The sequence below is a fragment of the Taurulus bubalis genome, assembly GCF_910589615.1.
Source record: "Taurulus bubalis genome assembly, chromosome: 20".
Taxonomy (NCBI): domain Eukaryota; kingdom Metazoa; phylum Chordata; class Actinopteri; order Perciformes; family Cottidae; genus Taurulus; species Taurulus bubalis.
This window is the reverse complement of record NC_136608.1, coordinates 5,239,096-5,257,164: the sequence shown is the minus strand read 5'-3', so window position 1 is coordinate 5,257,164 and position 18,069 is coordinate 5,239,096. Positions and strand designations below refer to the sequence as shown.

The 18,069-nt window shown below is 45.1% G+C and overlaps 1 protein-coding gene across 2 annotated transcripts in view; it reads right to left on the bottom strand.

Moving 5' to 3' along the window:
* Positions 1 to 1,855: 1,855 nt before the first annotated feature.
* Positions 1,856 to 18,069, bottom strand: part of etv6 (ETS variant transcription factor 6) — a 23,277-nt gene continuing 7,063 nt past the window's right edge. For both annotated transcript variants that reach the window (XM_079236178.1, XM_079236179.1), the window contains 6 exons: positions 9,225 to 9,389; positions 6,343 to 6,477; positions 4,194 to 4,799; positions 3,888 to 4,030; positions 2,901 to 3,001; positions 1,856 to 2,354 (listed from right to left, as the gene is read on the bottom strand). In XM_079236178.1, the coding sequence (XP_079092304.1) occupies positions 2,252 to 2,354; positions 2,901 to 3,001; positions 3,888 to 4,030; positions 4,194 to 4,799; positions 6,343 to 6,477; positions 9,225 to 9,389 (1,253 nt within the window). In that variant the 3' untranslated portion in view covers positions 1,856 to 2,251. The remainder of the gene's footprint in view (positions 2,355 to 2,900; positions 3,002 to 3,887; positions 4,031 to 4,193; positions 4,800 to 6,342; positions 6,478 to 9,224; positions 9,390 to 18,069) is intronic.

Here is an 18,069-nt window from a genome sequence, read left to right as displayed (position 1 = left end):
GCTTTAATGAAGACTAGAAAGTAGAACAGAGATCTGACAGTATATATATATGCGGAGACAGGGATATTTCTTTAGACTGTGTGGTGTTTATCTGCTCCACACTTTGACGAGGTCATGCTTCAAAGAGCTCATGATGGTGGGAAACTAAATCTAGCATTTGCCAAATAAAATTCAAATAACACACACACACACACACACACACACACACACACACACACACACACACACAATACAATATGATGCATTTTAAGAATCAGTAGAAGAATACAAATGAAAAGTATAAATGTAAGGCTCAAAAGCATGAGGAGTGATATTTAAACCAGTACCAGTTCCAGACCTGGGTCCATATTGATGCTCTACAATAAAACAGGAGGGCAGGAAACGGGCGTCGGGGTCTTACCTGTAATAGTCCCACTCCCTTCCCGCACCTTAACGCCCTCTCAAACCATCGGTGGGGCTGCTGCTACAATCCAGTGGTTTCTCTGTGATGTGGAGACATTTGCGTCCTGGACTGGCGCAAGGAAAAAGACAAAAAACGGGAGTGGTTGCCTTTTATTTGATTTCTTCTTCTTTTGTCTTCTTCCCGGATGAAATCAAACAGCCTCGTCAGAATCAGACACGAGTCTTCTTGTTCGGCAGCGTTGGAGTCTCATCCGCCGCTCAGCCGAGATCCTCCTGCACCCAGACCTCCTCCGTCTCTTTATTCCCGTTATAGTCCAGAAGCAGCCCGCTTCAGCTGCGTCCTGCTGGCGGCGGACACTCACACACACTCACACACACACGCACACACACACTCTCCCCTGGACGGGATCACGGCGCACTGGTCGGGTGTGATAATGTGTCAAAGTGGGATCGATCCCGGTCGATCACTTCGGTGCGCGGTCTCTCCCCGGTCTGACAGCTGCGCTCTGCGCGCACTAACTTTTATGGAGACTCCGGAGCGCGCGGCGCACCGGCGCTATTACCTCCGCCGCGGACGCGTTACAAGTATCCTGATTACCGTCGGGAGGCACGTGCGTGTCATTATGGAGATGTCACCTGTTTGTTCACGTCACATGCACTGGTCCGGAAAGGGAGGATGCGTTGCTTCCGTTGTCACCTCCGAGTGAAGCTCAGTGTGATAATCAATAATGATGTAATTAGATATGGAAAAGCACAAAGTGATGTCATGATATTCTCAAGCCGACGATCTGCGTTATTATTATTATTATTATTATTATATGTCAAGGCTCATTTGGACAGAATAGCGATTCACTAATTAGAATGATTCAGATTTGGTCACAAGACTAAAGACAATTATTAATTTAGGAAGAAGGCAAAAACAATGTCGCAAAGCTTAGCTGCCAGGGCTCCAATTAGGGAATTACTGCATTGAAATGGCAATTAATAAGTCATAAATCACATTTGATTAATAATTTAGATATAAATTAGAATAACTGATAACTGTGAGTTTCCTACTCCACCAAATGCAGGATATTCACACAAAAAACTAAATCTGATTATTTCTGCCATCTCCCCAAAAGGTTGCAGCCATATGATGAAGTGCAACATTTAATCCTGTAAGTGTAAATGACCCTTGAGATGAGGAGCATGTTTGATTAACTGCACACAGAGAAGCCTCTGCTGCTGCGCGCTCATCAGCCACAAATTAAAAAAGGTCCAGTACTGCCACCATGTGGACACGTTGAGGCGTTGCACCTCGCTGACGTCCTTTCCTGCAGAGCGACAGGAAGCCGCCAGAGGAAAAGGTGCTTCATGGTCAGGCTTCAGTATAAAGGACAAGTAGAACTAAGAGAACTCGGTTTGATCAAAAATGTTTATTCCATGGTGAAAACATTCCAGCCACACACACACGCACACGCACACACACACACACACACACACACACACAATTTTCTTTTTACAAACAGCAAAACTCCAGTATAATGCATGTGAGGAGACAGAATAACATCATCAAAGTGACAGAAGCACAACGTGATTGGCTTTTGCAGTTCATTCAGGAACAAAAAAAGGGAAAGTCTGTTCAGCTCCGCCCATCGGGAAAAGCACAACAACTGCTGCTGTTTTCTTTTTTTTTTCTTTTTACTTTAGGAAAAATATCATCTCAAGGCAATCTTTGAGCGAGAGATTTCATGTCCGTCTGCGTGGGACAGACTCCAGGTTCAGCGTTGATTGTTCCGGCTGCTTCTGAAAGGCATCCAGCGGCTGTAGTAGTAGTAAGTAGTTCATGGACTCCTTTTCCCAGAGTTCCTCAGCATTCCTCTTTGATGTAGATTTGTTCGTCTGTGTCGGACTCCATGTGCTCCAGCCGGTCCGTCTGTCCGTTCATTATCTCGTCGGGAGTCTTCATGAACCTGAGGAATTTGAATAATGTTCTTATGTTATAATAAAGGTACACGTGTGAGATTTTGTTCAGATGTGTAACTATCAGTCTATATGTTGCTGGTTAAGAGTAAATGAAGATGACACACAGAAAAAAATGTAAAGGATTCAGGTCCGCCTCGAAAAAAAAACACTTTCAGGATGATTATTTCTTTGCAATGATGCAGCTGTAAGGTCCATTAATCTAACCCACATCATAGCACAATATGTGAACATTCTCTCTGCAAAGGTTGACTTTGATAAAGTGAAGCAGAACAAATTTAGAGGGTTTAGTACAGAGAGAATTCAGGCGAGGTCTCCAAAATTTGCATTCGCGCACATTTGTGACATTTGAATTTTCTCATGTACCAAACCATATATTTCACTTGTACATTACTTATGGTGTTCAATACATCCAAATACAGCAGGTTTTTTTTCTTTTTTTCATAAAACAAGCTATGATCTACAGTTGTATATAACAATGGCTCAGTCTTCCCCCCTATGGGGGAATTAGATTTTAAAAGGTTAAATGTACATACCTGAATAGAAGTCTTTGTCCAGGCTCCTTCCTGATAATGTTCAGCTTGTAGTAGTGTCTCAGTGCTCGCGACATCTTCTCGTACGTCATGTTGGTCCGGTTCTGAGAGGAAAAAGAACAAAGAGTGTCGTCACTAAACGAGACGTTTCCTCATCTTTAGATGACCTGTGCCCTTTAGAGCTGTGCCGACTCGTGCTTTGGTCACATGGGAGGCAGCAGGAGAACCAGCCGGAAAACACATCCGACATCACACCCATCACCTCATGAAGGTGTTGAGGAGATCGTGGAAGCGGAAAACCCAAAACTATGAGCCCATGAATAATTGTCAGTGTAAACTGTCCAAAGTTTCTGTTTTCTTTATTGTAAACTGCTATTCAATCATTGTCATTTCCTTAAAAAAACAACTAGGAAATAAATTATTATATTTTTGTTTCAATATTTGCTTGATCAAAAAAATAATAATCTTATAATTAGTTGTTTAAATGTATAAGCTGCTAGTGTTAGGAAGTTATACATTTCCTGTACTTATCTAAATGTCTCACCAAAAACTACATCTTCCAAGAAGATATATTTTTTTCTAACGTAACGGAGCTCTTGAACGCATCCTAATGTAACTCGGTGCAACCTCCATGTGTGCGTTCACCGTTAGCGGCGTTATGTAGCCAAGCAGGACGGTGCGGCCCGCTGGCTGCTAGTAGCGAGTCATGCTGTTGTGGCTCTCAGCCATGTAAACACGTATGTGGCCACAGACGTGTTTACACACACACACACACACACACACACACGTAGTGCGACTTTGTCCGATCAGAGGCTCATCGATCGAGGCGTCTCTACTTTAAGTTGTCCTGAAGCGGACAACTTGGAACGTGCACTGCTCACTGAGCCACCTGCAGTCTGGTCACAGACAACAACACCTGGAGCCCGCTGAGTGTGTGTGTGAGCGTGTGTGTGTGTGTGCGTGTGTGCGTGTGTGTGTGTGTGTGTTTACCTTGTGATTTCCCCAGAGCCTGGCCAGGCCGTTGGGGTCCATGATGCGGAAGACTTTGCTCTCTGTATCCTCCCAGCGGATGTAGTTCTCGTACCTGCTGTCTGACAGGAGCTGGTAGACGTAATCCCACAGCAGCCTGCAGTCTGCAAGGACGCGACAGGGAAACACAGGCGCAGTTAGCATGAGATGGGTGGCTTTTGTGTTGTGATGCCCAGACAGTTGCAACAGGGACGAGATGATTTGTAGCTGATGTGAAGCCGACCTCTCGTAGCGTCGACCTTTGACCTTGAGAGGGCTAAGCGTTACCTGCTATCCGTCCGATGGGTATCTGTGGCTCTTCTGGAGGAGACACGGGCATGATGACGTGGTTCCTGTAGAGCGCCTCCTCCTGCTGCTGCTGCAGTAGATGCTGCTGCTGCTGCTGGGACAGCGGCATCTGATGGTGGTGGCTGTGGACTTTCCCCTCGCGGCCGTTCTCCAGCGTCGCGTGAGGCGGGGGTCCGCCGCGACCGTGCCTGAAGTCCATGGCGGCGCCCCCGCCGCCCCGGCTCGGGCTGAGGAGCAGGGGGTTCATGATGGCGCTGGGCATGAGCTGGATGACGCGAGGAGGGCCCGCCTCCTGGCCCCCCGGGCTGCCCGGACAAGGGGCCTCTCGGGGCGTCACGCAGCGGCCGTTGGGCGCGGCCGGGGACACCGACAGAGGGTACATCTCCTCGGACAGGTGGTGGTTGCTGTCGGGCAGCTGGGAGAAGGTCTGGAGGTGGTCTTCGCTGGCGGCGCGTTGGTGGTTGGGCTCCGGAGGCGAGCGCCGAGCGGTGGGGATGTGGGGCGAGCGGGAGCGGTGCCGCAGCTCGATGGTGGGCGGATGCTCGGGGAGCGGCTCTGAACCTCGAGGGGCCCGCCGTACCGTTTCTGTGGTTACAAAAGACACAACAAGTGAGCAATAAATACAGCTAAATCACAGCGTTTTATATTTATTTTATAATATGAAATTAAGAACATTTGATGGTTCTAGCTTCTCAAACAAGACATGTAGCTCTACTTGGTCTTGCTTTAAATTAACTTGTCTCTGCTTGTGTCTGTTCAAAGTACCAGAGTGTGTACTAGATTGTAGCTTCTCATAGTTCTCAAAGCCGTTTAGAGATTCTACAACTTGAGCAGTAATGTGTTCCCACTGCAAAGTCTGGCTTATCTGGCTTCACACAGAAAAAGACCACTAGGTGTCACCAATATCCTGCAGTGAGGCGGAGAATGCTGATTATAATATGTTTTGAGGAGTTTCAGAAGTTCTCTGGTTTGTGTCGGGAGCGGTGGGAATTTCGCTTTAATTCCTTCAGGGAACAAGCAACGGAAAAAAAATTACGGAGTGTTTTGAAACCAGGAAGACAGGAGTGACGTAAAGCAGCAAACCTGCGTCTGCGGATTCTTTAAACAAAGCAGCGTTTCCTCGTGGAGCAGGTTTTACTGCCATCATGTGACGTTCCTAGTCCGACCCGTCTGATTGTTGCCAGAAAACCCACTCAGGTATTACAGGAGCATTACTTCCTTGATTACAACAAACACAAACTAACTGAGTGTAATTAGCATGAACAATCATCTCCAACTTTATATTTGGAACATGTAATTACAGCCTTAAAACAAGTAGCATCAGTTATATATAGCTACACAATGATGTAGCAGAGTGTCTGCCACTAGTGGATCACATTAGCCGCCCTATACCTAATGTTATGAAAAGGTCAATGAGATTCTTCCATTGGATTTGGGATTAATACATTCTGTGGCAAAATGTTCATGATACTAACACAAACTTTTATGACTTTTGAAGTGTGAACACGATCGGCAGAAGGAAAAAGCTCACGTTCGGCTATAAACAATGACATCACTGTCACATGACCGCGAGCCTTTAAGACATGTACGAACTCTGAAAGGACTCATTCCTGCATAACTTTAATTATTATTATCACTATTGCATTAAGTTAAACACTACATCCTTTTAAACAGCAAGACTATTTTACAATCTATATGTTTTTACCTGAGAAAAAGTGATCACAGTATCTGCTATTGTAATGAAGTTGGTGCAAATATGTGTTGATTGTGGATGACAGCTGGGCAATTGTACGACTGTATAATTCTATCAGTATATGAATAGCTGCGGGATGATTGATGATGGGCTATTCACAACATTATAATCTGAATCAGAAACGGTTTATTGCCACGTGTGTTTGCACATACAAGGACATTGGCTTAGTGATTGGTGCACGACCATAAACACTGTGCGATAGTACAAGTAATATAATAATTATATATTTCCACTTCTTCTTTAGTAACATGGTCCGTCATAGTCTCCCAGATGCTGGAGGGGGGAGTCGATCGCTGGGTTTTTAAGATAGCATTTATTCCATCTTTTTGATGACCAAGCAAGGGTTTATGGGTAATGCTGTTTTCGGGGACTGACCTTCAAGCTTCAGGTGCTGCGCGGCGCTTTCAGGCAGCGAGTGGAAGGAGTTCCCAGGGAAGTAGGCCGACGGGTAAAACACGTGGGGCTTCCTCTGCTTCAGGATGTGCTGCAGCAGCTCGTACAGGACGTCCCCTGCAGAGATACAAGAGGTCAGAGGTTACCCTGGGCAGCCGGCATGACATGAGAAATTAACATTGACGTCATCCGCAGAACCAGGTTCCCCCTTCTTCTTCTTCTTCCTCCTCCTTCTTCTTCTTCTTCTTCTTCTTCTCTCTGCTTTCCAGGCAGCCGGGAGCTTGAGCAATAATGGAAGAGCCTCCGAGGGAACAGAGGAGCGGCGCTACGGCGACTCACGCCTTATTATTAGGAAAAGCATTTCCGAGATATTCCAAGGATGTGTGCGACCTGGATGTTGACACAAGTAAACGGGCCGTCGCTCTATACACGACCCCGCCATTCTCCGTTAAGTGCTTATACAGTAGTGGTGACACCAGGCACACGGCCGCGAGCAGGAAGCCGGCGCAATCATTAACAGCTGTTTGTTTTGCCTCGACGCCGACGGGGACGGCTCCTCTCTCCCGCCAACGGAACGGAACACTTACGCGGTTAAAGAATAACTGATTTTAACAAAGGCTGCCATCACACATAGCCTGAAGGAGCTTTTTTTTTTTTTTAAAGGGATTACCCATAACAAGGAAATTATTATCTTAAAGGAAGTGATGGTGCTCACACACACACACACACACACACACACACACACGCCACTCCTTTCAGTTCTCACTTTCTTGTGGGGGGGAATTCCCGCTTCCTGGTGCTTGAAAGTTTGCTTCGATTCTGGATCGCACGAACGAGAGTCTTAAAACTACAGGTGTCGTTTAAAAGTCACTGAGACTCACGATGACAAAGGCTTTGAAGAAACCCGCAGAAGGTGTCGTCTGACAGCTCGTCACAGCTGATCTACTCACGAACCCTTTTGCGGCTTTACGCTTCAAGTCCAAACCTGCAGCGGTAACGCAGCTCCACAGGCTGTGTGGCTCAATGTGGGACGTGAGGTTAAGACATTCCAGGGGAAAGAAAAAGAAAAAAGTGTTATTCTTAGAGCTTCTACAAAAGGAAAATATGCCACAGACTGATGGGAACTGCACTCTTACAATCCCCTAAAGGAGGAAACAGACGCATCGCCGGCCAAATAACTCACTCGGTTCCCGAAAATGACTTTTTCTACTGATGCCACTGACAACAGGGCCAACACTAACTAATATTAAAACGTGATCAATCGCTGTCGGCTTTATCTCTCCACACCCTGTGTTTGAAAATAACGTCATCGTAGCGTCCGCGGCTGCTAATGCCTGAAACCATTCAGCAACCAAACGATCTCAGTGTCACATTGAGAAGACTGAAAGCAAATAATAAAACCTGCGATGATGAATCACGTTTTCCAAATTCCCCCCACCGAAAACCACAATTTCTTAACAGGATGTGAACATTTTTGCAAAGTTGAAATGGAAACACAAGCCTGACAACAGCTGTGAGCTGGGTCACATCTCTCTGAAGCTCCTGTTTACTCCTCACAACGTGTAATAAAATATAAAAAGACGCACATTGGGATCTTTAGGAAATATATACTGAACCAAGCTCACTTCCTGATTGGTTCTACGAAGGATTAATGACTTAAATTAAATCGGTGTCTAAATCAAATGCATAAATAAACGCTGAATACTTTAAAGTACTTTAAATGTTAAATAAAATAAATAAAAGCTGAATTAAATACATACATAACGTAATAAAATGCATAATAAAATAAATAATTCATAGATGTTGGTTATTGATTGCAAAATAAATAAATGTCTTTACATCTTTACAAGTCTAAATCGATTTAAAGTATTCATCCATCCAAAGATCGTGCAGCGAGCTAACATCAGTAGCAGCATGAAGCTCAGCTTTATGGAGCAGAATCGATCCTGTGACCAGTCGGTTCGCTTTCATTCGTTTATTCATCAATTCTTTCATGTCCCTGTTTATTTCCGCATTGATTATGCATTCATTTTTAGTCCCATGTTCAACTCCCTCACTTGATTCTTTTATTTCCAGGCTGTGGAGGGTTAATCCTTCATCTTATCTTGATATTTCACAACGCTGATGGCTCATTTCATTCTCATGACCACACAGCCCTGACGCACAATCAGACTTTGAATCCGGATCCGAAACAAAAATCCCCAAAAACCCTGCAAAGGAAATCGGTTGACTTATTTATTAGCATTTTGTTCATGCGCCCGGCAGCTAGCGTTGCCGGGGAGACAGTTGAGGTTGCACTTCCTGATAAACCGTCCCCTACTTCCTCCCCCAGAAGCCTCGCTGTAACGGCTGCTTTCCTCCTCTGCACTGTATTGATCCGTTTTAAAAGGGGTGTAGTTTGGCCGTCAACACATTGATTTTAAAGCTACATTGGCACAAATAAAATATAATATTGGTCGTAACCAGAAAGGGCAACAGCGGACCAAGTGGTCACAGACCCAATTACATTTAGTTGAGAGACAAATGTGTGATTCTAGATGTTTGTTTATCAAGAGCAAAGTGATATAGTCCTATCAGCTTTTTAAGACTGCAGGTGTTACTTCCTATCCTCATTATAACTGCACTTATTTTTCATGATCTGTCTGTTTCCATGACCTAAAAGTGCTCTTTCTCCCTAGTTTCACGACTCCTGTCCAGTCTTGTTGCTGCTCCAGCTGGTCTGGAAGAACCATCTAATGCAATCAGTGAAATTGACTCATTTATAAAACTTTTCACTGATGTCTCCGGCTTTCCCAGTCCGGACTACACCACTGTGATCTCCGCGAAATTCATGAGCAGGTGTAAATAAGGTAAGGTAAAAGTACCAGAGTGGGGCGATCGGTAGCGGAAGTCCTCCTTGGTGAGCAGCAGCAGGGCTTTGCCGTTCATCTGGAAGGAGCCGCTGGTGATCGGCCGCAGGGCGAACTCCTTCTCGGCCCATCGCAGCCACTGGGCCACGTCCTCCCTGCACCAGAAGACTGGCTGCAAACCTGGAGGAAGAGCGGTGGAGGAAATGGAGTTGAGACCAGGGTTTGGTAAAGAAGCGACAAAGCAGAAGGGGATGGGGGAAAGGAAGGAAGGAAGGAAGAAAAGAAGGATGAGCTCAGCGGAGGAGGGTGCAGAAGGACGGGGGTCGGTGGGGGGGAGGAAGGAAGAAAAGAAGGAAAGGCAGGAAGGAGGGGAGGGTGAAGGGGGAGGGGGAGAGGAAGGAAGGAGGCAGAGGCAGTAAAAAGGATATTGAGGAAGTGGAGATAAAAGCCAAAAGGAGGGAGTGATTACGGGAACGGCAGCAAAAAAAAAAAAGATGAAGGAGGAGACCGTCAGAAAGGGAGAGGAGGTTAGAATGAAAGATTAGAAGATGATCGGTTCAGGGAAAGAAAACAGCACGAATCACACGGATAAAAAAGGGATATGAGAAAGAGAATCCGACTGTTATTCTATTTGATCTGTTATGATCTGTGCAGTCAGGCACATCACAGCACGGACAATTTATTAGTTTGTGTATAGATGGACAAGGACACATGGAGGGAAAGACAGCCGAGGAAACTGAAACGATGGTATCTTTTCTGTTCCTCCCTCCCTCGCAAATGTTTCTTTCACTGCCGTGGGAACTGGAGTGTAAAACATCTGCGCTGGTGACCGACGAGCATTTTAGGAGTGTGAAAATTATATTCAGAAAAATCAGGAAGAAAAAAAGCTCAACAAAAGTGTTGTGCAGGTTGTCAAAGCATTTCTCAGATCAGGTGCGAGTGCAGAAATAATCGTTTTGTTAAATTGCAAAATAGCATAAAAGGGAACACAATCAAAATCTAAATAAAAACAGAAATGGCGATTACATTTTAATTCATTCGTGATGTTGAAGGGCTAACTTGTGCGCAAGCTAGCTGAATGGCAAAGAAACCAGTGTTGCTCTGAACTGGGTGAATCTCCACCCAGTGAAAGCATTTTTTCCACTAACATCAGAGGGTCGTTCTGTTGTAATAATAATAATAATAATAATAATAATAATGTGTGTAATAATCCTCATTTGCACCAAATATATCTGTAATCTGAGGACGTCTTTTTGTATCCTTACATTCACTTCCTCCTTCGACCAATTGCCTTTTTTTAATGGAGTTAGAACAGAAGTTCATCTGGCTTCATACAATCTGATTACGAGATGCATGTTCAACCACTGAGACTATTTCTGAAATGTTCTCAAACTCTGATATCCTTGATATTATCTGACGTAACATGATTTGCATGTTAGCGTTACACACAATGTTTTGACCCTGGTTTACACAGATACCGCCACCGCATCGTATCCTTTTGCAGTCTTGGTGTAACCCAAAGATTTACAATACGACTTAGGACTCACCTCCCTTTCACACAAACACACACACACACACACACACACACACACACACACAACACTGTATAGCTCCGACTCGTTTCTTACATCTCACTTATCGCCCGGCCTCAAACATTTCCTCTGGGAGTCGGACAGCTGTTATCTTGGGCCGCCAATGTCACTGTCAGACAAGTAATAGGAACCTTGTGCTCGCCTTCAGCCCCTCTCCCCTCCCCTCCCGCCACCCGTCAAACAGAGGAAGTTTTCACAGAGAGCAATCAATAAAAAAATGAAACCCTGTCTAGATTCCCATTTCTCCCCTTCCCTTCCAGTCCTCTACGTTCACACGCCGGCACGAGCGCTGCCGATAAGCTGGGAAGGCCTCGGTTATCTGGAGCGCAGCTTACAACCCGTCAAGCTCTGACCCTCAGCTTGTCAACAGGCGTCCTGAGAAAGTGTCAGAGAGCGGGATACAGGTGTTCCACAACCACAGGAGCGGGTGGTGGGCAGATAAGGAAGCCTATTCCTTCTTACTGGGTTTGGCTTCTTGGCAACAGTAGACATCATACCTAGGCTGCGCAATCTCAAGGCCCTAGTTTATTTAATATGCTTTATGGAAATCCTTTTGATGTATAGGTGACTTTAATCAATAATAAAAGAAAAACACGTAAGAGAACGGCTGTTTTCTTAAACATAAAATGTGTCTTTTGTAGCTTCTAGTTATTATTTCATGTTACATTTGACTGGACTATAACCAGGATGGATGTCGGCTGCACTGGAGTACTCCTACAACATTGACCCTAAATCAATATTGGATCAAGCCGCCATCTGCACTGAATGCACCAGCTGTACGTTTGTCTCTCTGGTGGCTGACTTGTGAGAGCGCCGGGGCGGGCAGCAGTGAAGCCCGGGGTCGCGGGGTCACGGCTGCGGTACGCTCGCTCTCCAGCGCCGGAGAGAGGTGCTGCTCTGCCAAAACCCCTCGGAGATCCGGTCTGCCGGCCTCAGCCATCTGCACGGAGCCCGAAGGAGGAAGCAACAAGGGGAGCAGAAAGAGAGGACGAGGGAGGGAGGGAGGAGAGGGCCCAAACAAACGTGTCCCACAACGCACTTTGGCAGGAAGCAATCCAGCGTGGGCTCCGTTTCAGAACAGGAAACTTCCTGCGGTAAGGTTAGAGAGCGACGCCGGGGAGGAGGTGCATTAACAGACAAGCGAGACGGACACCAGAAAAGCAAAGAGTGGAAACGGAAAGGAAAGAGTGATGCGAGCAGCAGCGCGGACCAAACGGAGACGCAAAAAAAAAAAAATAAGAGGAAGGAAAGTCAAACAGGAAGAGAGAACGGATACTTGGCCGGCGCTCAAGCGAAGTTCACAGAGTGGGACACTCATGCACTGCCCTGAATGTTCTTGCTCATATCTTGTGACTGCATACCTTCTCCGGGATGGAGCCAATGTGTGAAGCGGAGCAGGCAAGCTTGTTCAGAGCCGTTTAAAGTGCTGTGTTTGGATCAGAATGAGACTTGTACGATAATGTTTAACCCTGTACTCGTACGTCACGGTAAGATGAGTTCACAAAGCGTCACCATTTCTTTCCTCTCTCCGTTGACGTGTCTTTGTCTTCCAATGCCAACATTGCTCAGCAAGCTGCCGAAACTATAAACACAGTTGCAGGTGAATCACAGAGACGCTTGATCTCATCTGATTTCAGCTGTCAAATTGCAAGTTTCTTATTTTGAAACTCACATCCATGCGATTTTTTGTGGCAGTGCAGCCAGTGAGACAGAACGATGCTTTGCTTACTTCGAGGTGGAAAGGGAAGGAGCGCCTTGGTCCCTCACACTCTGTTCCCTCCGCACATTCACACACTTCCTCTGATACATTTGTCCTTTCAGGTGTTTTCTGTCAGAGAATCTGTTACAGACGTGTCGCAGGTTACAGGAAGGAAATCAATTTCGGTCTTCCTCGTCATCAGTCTGCCTCTCTCTGCCGAAATGCGTCTCGGATTCACGGCGTTCGTGAGAGTGAATGTGTGCGTTTCTGAGAATGTGTGTGTTTACATTGACTAAAACCCTCAGGCACGACGACAGCAGCAGGATCCCGAGCCCTTGACTAAACCGTGGGCTCCTAATCCTCTCTGATGACACATAATTTTCACTTTGTGGTTTCTCAGGCCCCCGCGCTCTCACACACACACACGCACACACATACACAGAGACACACACAGCGCACAAGTTGCCAAGGCAACTCATAAGCGCTCGGGATGAATGAAGGGAAGAGGAGGATGAGATCACTGGTATCTTGTTTCGTTGTGGCGGTACAGAAGCCCTCAACTTCCCCTGACGAGTTAATGAGGTCCGTCCTGCTGTGGAGCGCCGAGGTCCCGTCCACGCTCACCGTTTAGCACCAACTCTCACACTGCTGCCACTCTGCTCCTCATGTTCCTCTCACCCAACTGCCTCCTGATACTTTGGCTGACAAAAAAGTGACCTACCAGTGTGACCCTCTCTAGCATGTCCCATTTTAAAAATGTGTCCAAGCTCAGCAGGGAGGAGGATGAGACACGGACGATTCCTCATGGTCGGTTTTATGTTGCTTTGTTAGCAAGCTAACTCTCCCCATCCACGGGTTCTGATTAGCACAGGAGCTAATGTCAACTACTTGCTACGTGAGCTCAGAGAAATCAGTTATCAGCGCATTTACGTGATACCAATGGAAAGACGATTAGGATCCTTCGTCTTGGTGGGCCACACAAATGAAATGCATCCATGTGCAACAGTCAGAGCTATGACGTCATGTTAGACAGGGAGGAAGACTAACTTCTGTGGACCTCCCTGAATGATCTACAGCCACCCACGCCGTTTTAAACTATAGTTCTCTACTGGATTCAGCCATTAAAGGTTTTCAGTACCACTAGTTGATGAATGAGACACAAGTCTCTACGAGCGGGCGCCGATATCTCAGTTTCAGCTGCTATTCAAATAGGAAATGAATCATGGAGATCTAGGAACAAGAATATATGTTAATTGAACTCGTATTTCCTATCGCTGTGTAGCATAACAAGTAATGCTTACCAAAAGTAATGTATAGTCATTTCTAAAATAAAAAAAACTGTTGTGTTCAGATTTTCTAGTGTGTCACATTTCTGAGTGTTTCCTTCCTGCACACACGCTGTGTTTTGAGTCACACTCAAATCAGAAGATACTCTTATTGTTTTCTGTTTTCTGTCTTTCAACACTCAAAAAAAAAAAAAAACACACAAGTGATGCGCATGAGAATCTAAGACGGAGGATTTCAGCTGAGCCTGAGCCAGATGAACTACAACTACATAAACAAAACTGCAGGGTTGCATCGCTTCGGCTGGGACTTTGCTCTCAAAACTCAAAGCTCCCTAGTCACTCAGTTCTTCAGTAAATGTTTGGCTATTCTCCCGAAGCAGAAGTAGGCGGATATTGGTCTTGTTATCTCAATAAAGAAAAGTTTTCCCCCCTCCAGACAGGAGGAGGAGGAGGAGGAAGAAGGAAGGAGGAGGCTGGCCATGACCTTCTGACACCCTGACTCAGGGACATGTGGGAATGAGAGCCACACATCTCGCCGCTCTGAGTGTCTCTGTACATTGATTCCCCGTCAGGTGGGAGCGGCAGGGGAAAATACACACACACACACACACACACACACACACACACACCCCACCCTTCTCTCATATTCATCCTCTACTTCCTCCACTGACATGCACGTGCCCGTCCCCGTCCACCAAACCTGGACTCCGTCCAGTCAAAACAAACATAAAACAGATATCATCAATCACGCAGAACTTTAATGGCCAGGAAGTAGCGCGACCTGTTTTTGATAGCTTGTTGTTGAGCACAGGAGCAAGCCGGCTCTTGTAGGTTAGTTCCTGAATCCAGCGTCAACTGCCACTCTTCCTTTTGTTCGGGAGCCAATTTTTTTTCCTCTCTTTTTTTTTTGGGGGGGGGGGGGGGGGGGGGGGAGAAATGCAGAAGCTTCAAAGACATTTGTTCAAATCAAAAAGGCCCCTGCTTGTCTGACACACACACACACACACACCCTTATACTATACTCCTTTTCTTTCCATGTGGAGAAAGTGAAGTCAGCTTTTTGAGCTGTGCAACACTGAGGTGATCACTTCTACTGCAAAGCTTCCCGGCAGTGTTTCACAACCTTTTTCGTCTAAAACAATGTCCACTCTCATCTTATGTCTCCAACCTGTACGGAGGTCAATCAAACCGCTTCTCACGTTTAAATAGTTTTTAGGCGTAAACCTCGCGCATGAACAAATGTTACGCAGTCGAAATCTGTTCTCAGTTAGCCGTCTTGACCTTTCCACACTTTGGGAACCATTGGTCACTGATTAATGTCATGTATTTCCATGTTTTCACATTGCAGGACGTTAAGGGCTTTCACTGAAGGTTGAAGTGGAAAACATATCCTCATCTCGGAATATAGTCTTTCAATGTTGTTGGGCTTCAACACGGCATTTCCCAGAGTCCCCTAAATCAACTAAAGGGGGATCTCCACTGGTTTAAGTCACAGTAATTTACTACCGCTGCTCCAATTCCACACTAAACTACTCTGTTACAGACAAATCGGTAGTGTGCAAACAAAAGAATATGTATTGCATATCATGGTCCTGTCTACAAAAAATGCCAAAGTAGTACATGTTAATATGCAATATTATATGTATTGTATCATAGCTTCTGCCCTATAAAACAGTGAAGAATGTTGATTTTAAAACACATGCTGCAAATAATATGTTGCATGCTGAATTGCAATTAGTATGCTGAATAGAACGGAGACAAAGACATGAAGTTTGACTCAGAGGGTGTTGCATTATGGGAAGAGTAGTATCCAATGGTTTTAGATAATGGACCATATTAGGCAATAGAAGTCAGGATGTCTCAGCCGCAGCTGTTTTAGCTTCGTCTCCAACTGAATGAAAGTGCGAGATTAACTCTCCAGAATGCCCCTTTAACCGTGTGCCTGTTGACGATGTGTAACTTTACGAAGGTGGTCTGTTCGCTGCAAATTCCAAAACACCCAGCGTCTCCTCTTCTCTTTCTTACTCCAAAAATGTCGGATATATAAAACACAACCACCAAACCACCAAAGTGTTTATGGAGCAAATGGAAAAGATTACATTAGCTGGACCTTTCCTGTTAGCCTTAAATCAGCCATCAGACTTTAACACAAGTGTGTGTTTATTGTGACGCTAGAGTGAAGCATAAAGCAACCCCCCCGTCACAAACGCCATGTGGAGTGTGTCGCGAACAGGAAGAGAGAAGGGGGCTGCGCTCAGCTTACTCGCTGGCATGCGAGAACAGTTTCCCTTTCAGAAGAGAAAAGAGAGCAAGTTTGAACACACACACACACACACACACACACACACACACAACAAAAACAACAACATTTATTCAGGAAGCGCTGTCTGCCCACTCAGGAAATTCCTGAGGACAAGAGCAGCTTCCAGGGGCAGGAAATTTCCCCTCAGAAAGACCAAACACACACACACCATAAAAAACACACACACTTTATAACACCAATCCCCCCACACAGTAAAATGGGCAATATACCACAAAGAGACAGACCAAAGGAAGCTGGTGTGTGAGTGTGTCTGTGTGGGGGGGGGTTGTAGTCATGTACGGTAACACAAACACACACTTACTCATACACACACACACAGTACACACCTACACTACCTCTGGTAAGCTCTGCACGAAGACACAAGATTCACTCACACTCATCCACCCACTCGCACAAGCATGCATAGTGCAAAGCCAGCTGTGAGCGCGCACACACACACACACACACCAAGTAAACCAGCCAGTCTTGTTTCCATGGACATGGATCTTTTAAACCATCCAGTAAGATATGTCCACTCTTCTTGGTATCTCATGCATGTTTATTGTTAAATAATGCTGGAGCTTGTGTTTTAGACTTTTAAATAATTCAGTGTTTTCCCACTGACTGGCTCTCAGTTGCGTCATGCTCCCTATACGTGGGAGCATGTCGAGCGACGTTGCCTGGATTGCGATCGAATTAAAGCCCGACGAATCCAGTTCAGTAGGTTTATGTCTGCGCAGCTTCTGACATCCCTCCCAGGCCTTTTTAGTATTTGACACACAAACAAACAAAACATCGCGGGTGGTTGACAGCGCTCCTCTGCCGGCTGCTTTAAGCTTTACGTTTGTCTTCTCGCTGACTCACACTGGATAATTCCTGGATGAGTTTAATATTTAAATGGGGACTTTTTTAATGGAATTAACAAGTTAGTGTGATTTAAGTGTCTCTGTCCTCTTGTGTTTCCAATGTTGCCGGTCCGGTCAACAAGCCTAAGCTAACTGATTGTAACTGGCTGAGCCTCAACATCATTCATGACACGTTCCAGAAATTGAAAAAATATCCTACATCCTACATCAGCGATCCGTGCTGCGTCCCGCCGCCAAATCCAACTATTGCATTAGCATTGATATAACAATATGACAACGAGGGTTGATGTCATGTTTGTTTCTAAACCATGTTTGGCTTAGTATTAAACCAGCTCAAAGTTTTGTTACCGGCCTAACCCTACAGTCTATTTCTAGAAGGAGCTAAAGAGTCCATTTAGTTATACACATACATGCATTATTTTTAAAAATAAAACAAAGTTTATTAAAAAAATACACACATTCTGTGTTTGCCAAGAGTTCGATGAATGGATTGATACCTCACATGTCTGTATGCTAAATATGAATACACCGCAGCTGGTTAGCTTAGCTTAGCATCAAGACTGGAAATGCGGGTAAACAGAAGTAAAAAAAAATACAAAAGAATCAGGCTACCAGAGGCAGCAGATTATGTGCTGGGCTAGTTCCAGATAAATAATTAACACCGCCTGAGGAGCTACAAAGCTTACCTACTTAACTAAACTCATGGATCTGACTTGCTCTGCATGAAGTAATCAGAAACAGGATCAATCTGAGGTTGTTAGTCTCTTCATAAATGTTTTACAACTGAAATATTAATGATTCTTTTTTACTCCGTTTTGCCATTGGTTCATAGTTTAGAGCGATGCCTCCCTCTTTCATATTACGTCCTCACATCTTGATTCAGCGTCACATTATGGAATTACAAAGCTTCTAAATGCAATTCAGCTTTGACATCAGTTCACATCTTGTTCACTTTGTAAGATATAGCCAACTCTATGTATGTATGTATGTATGTATGTATGTATGTATGTATGTATGTATGTATGTGTATATATATATATATACATATACACATACATACATACATACATACATACAGACATACATACATACATACATACTCTACTGTACTACAG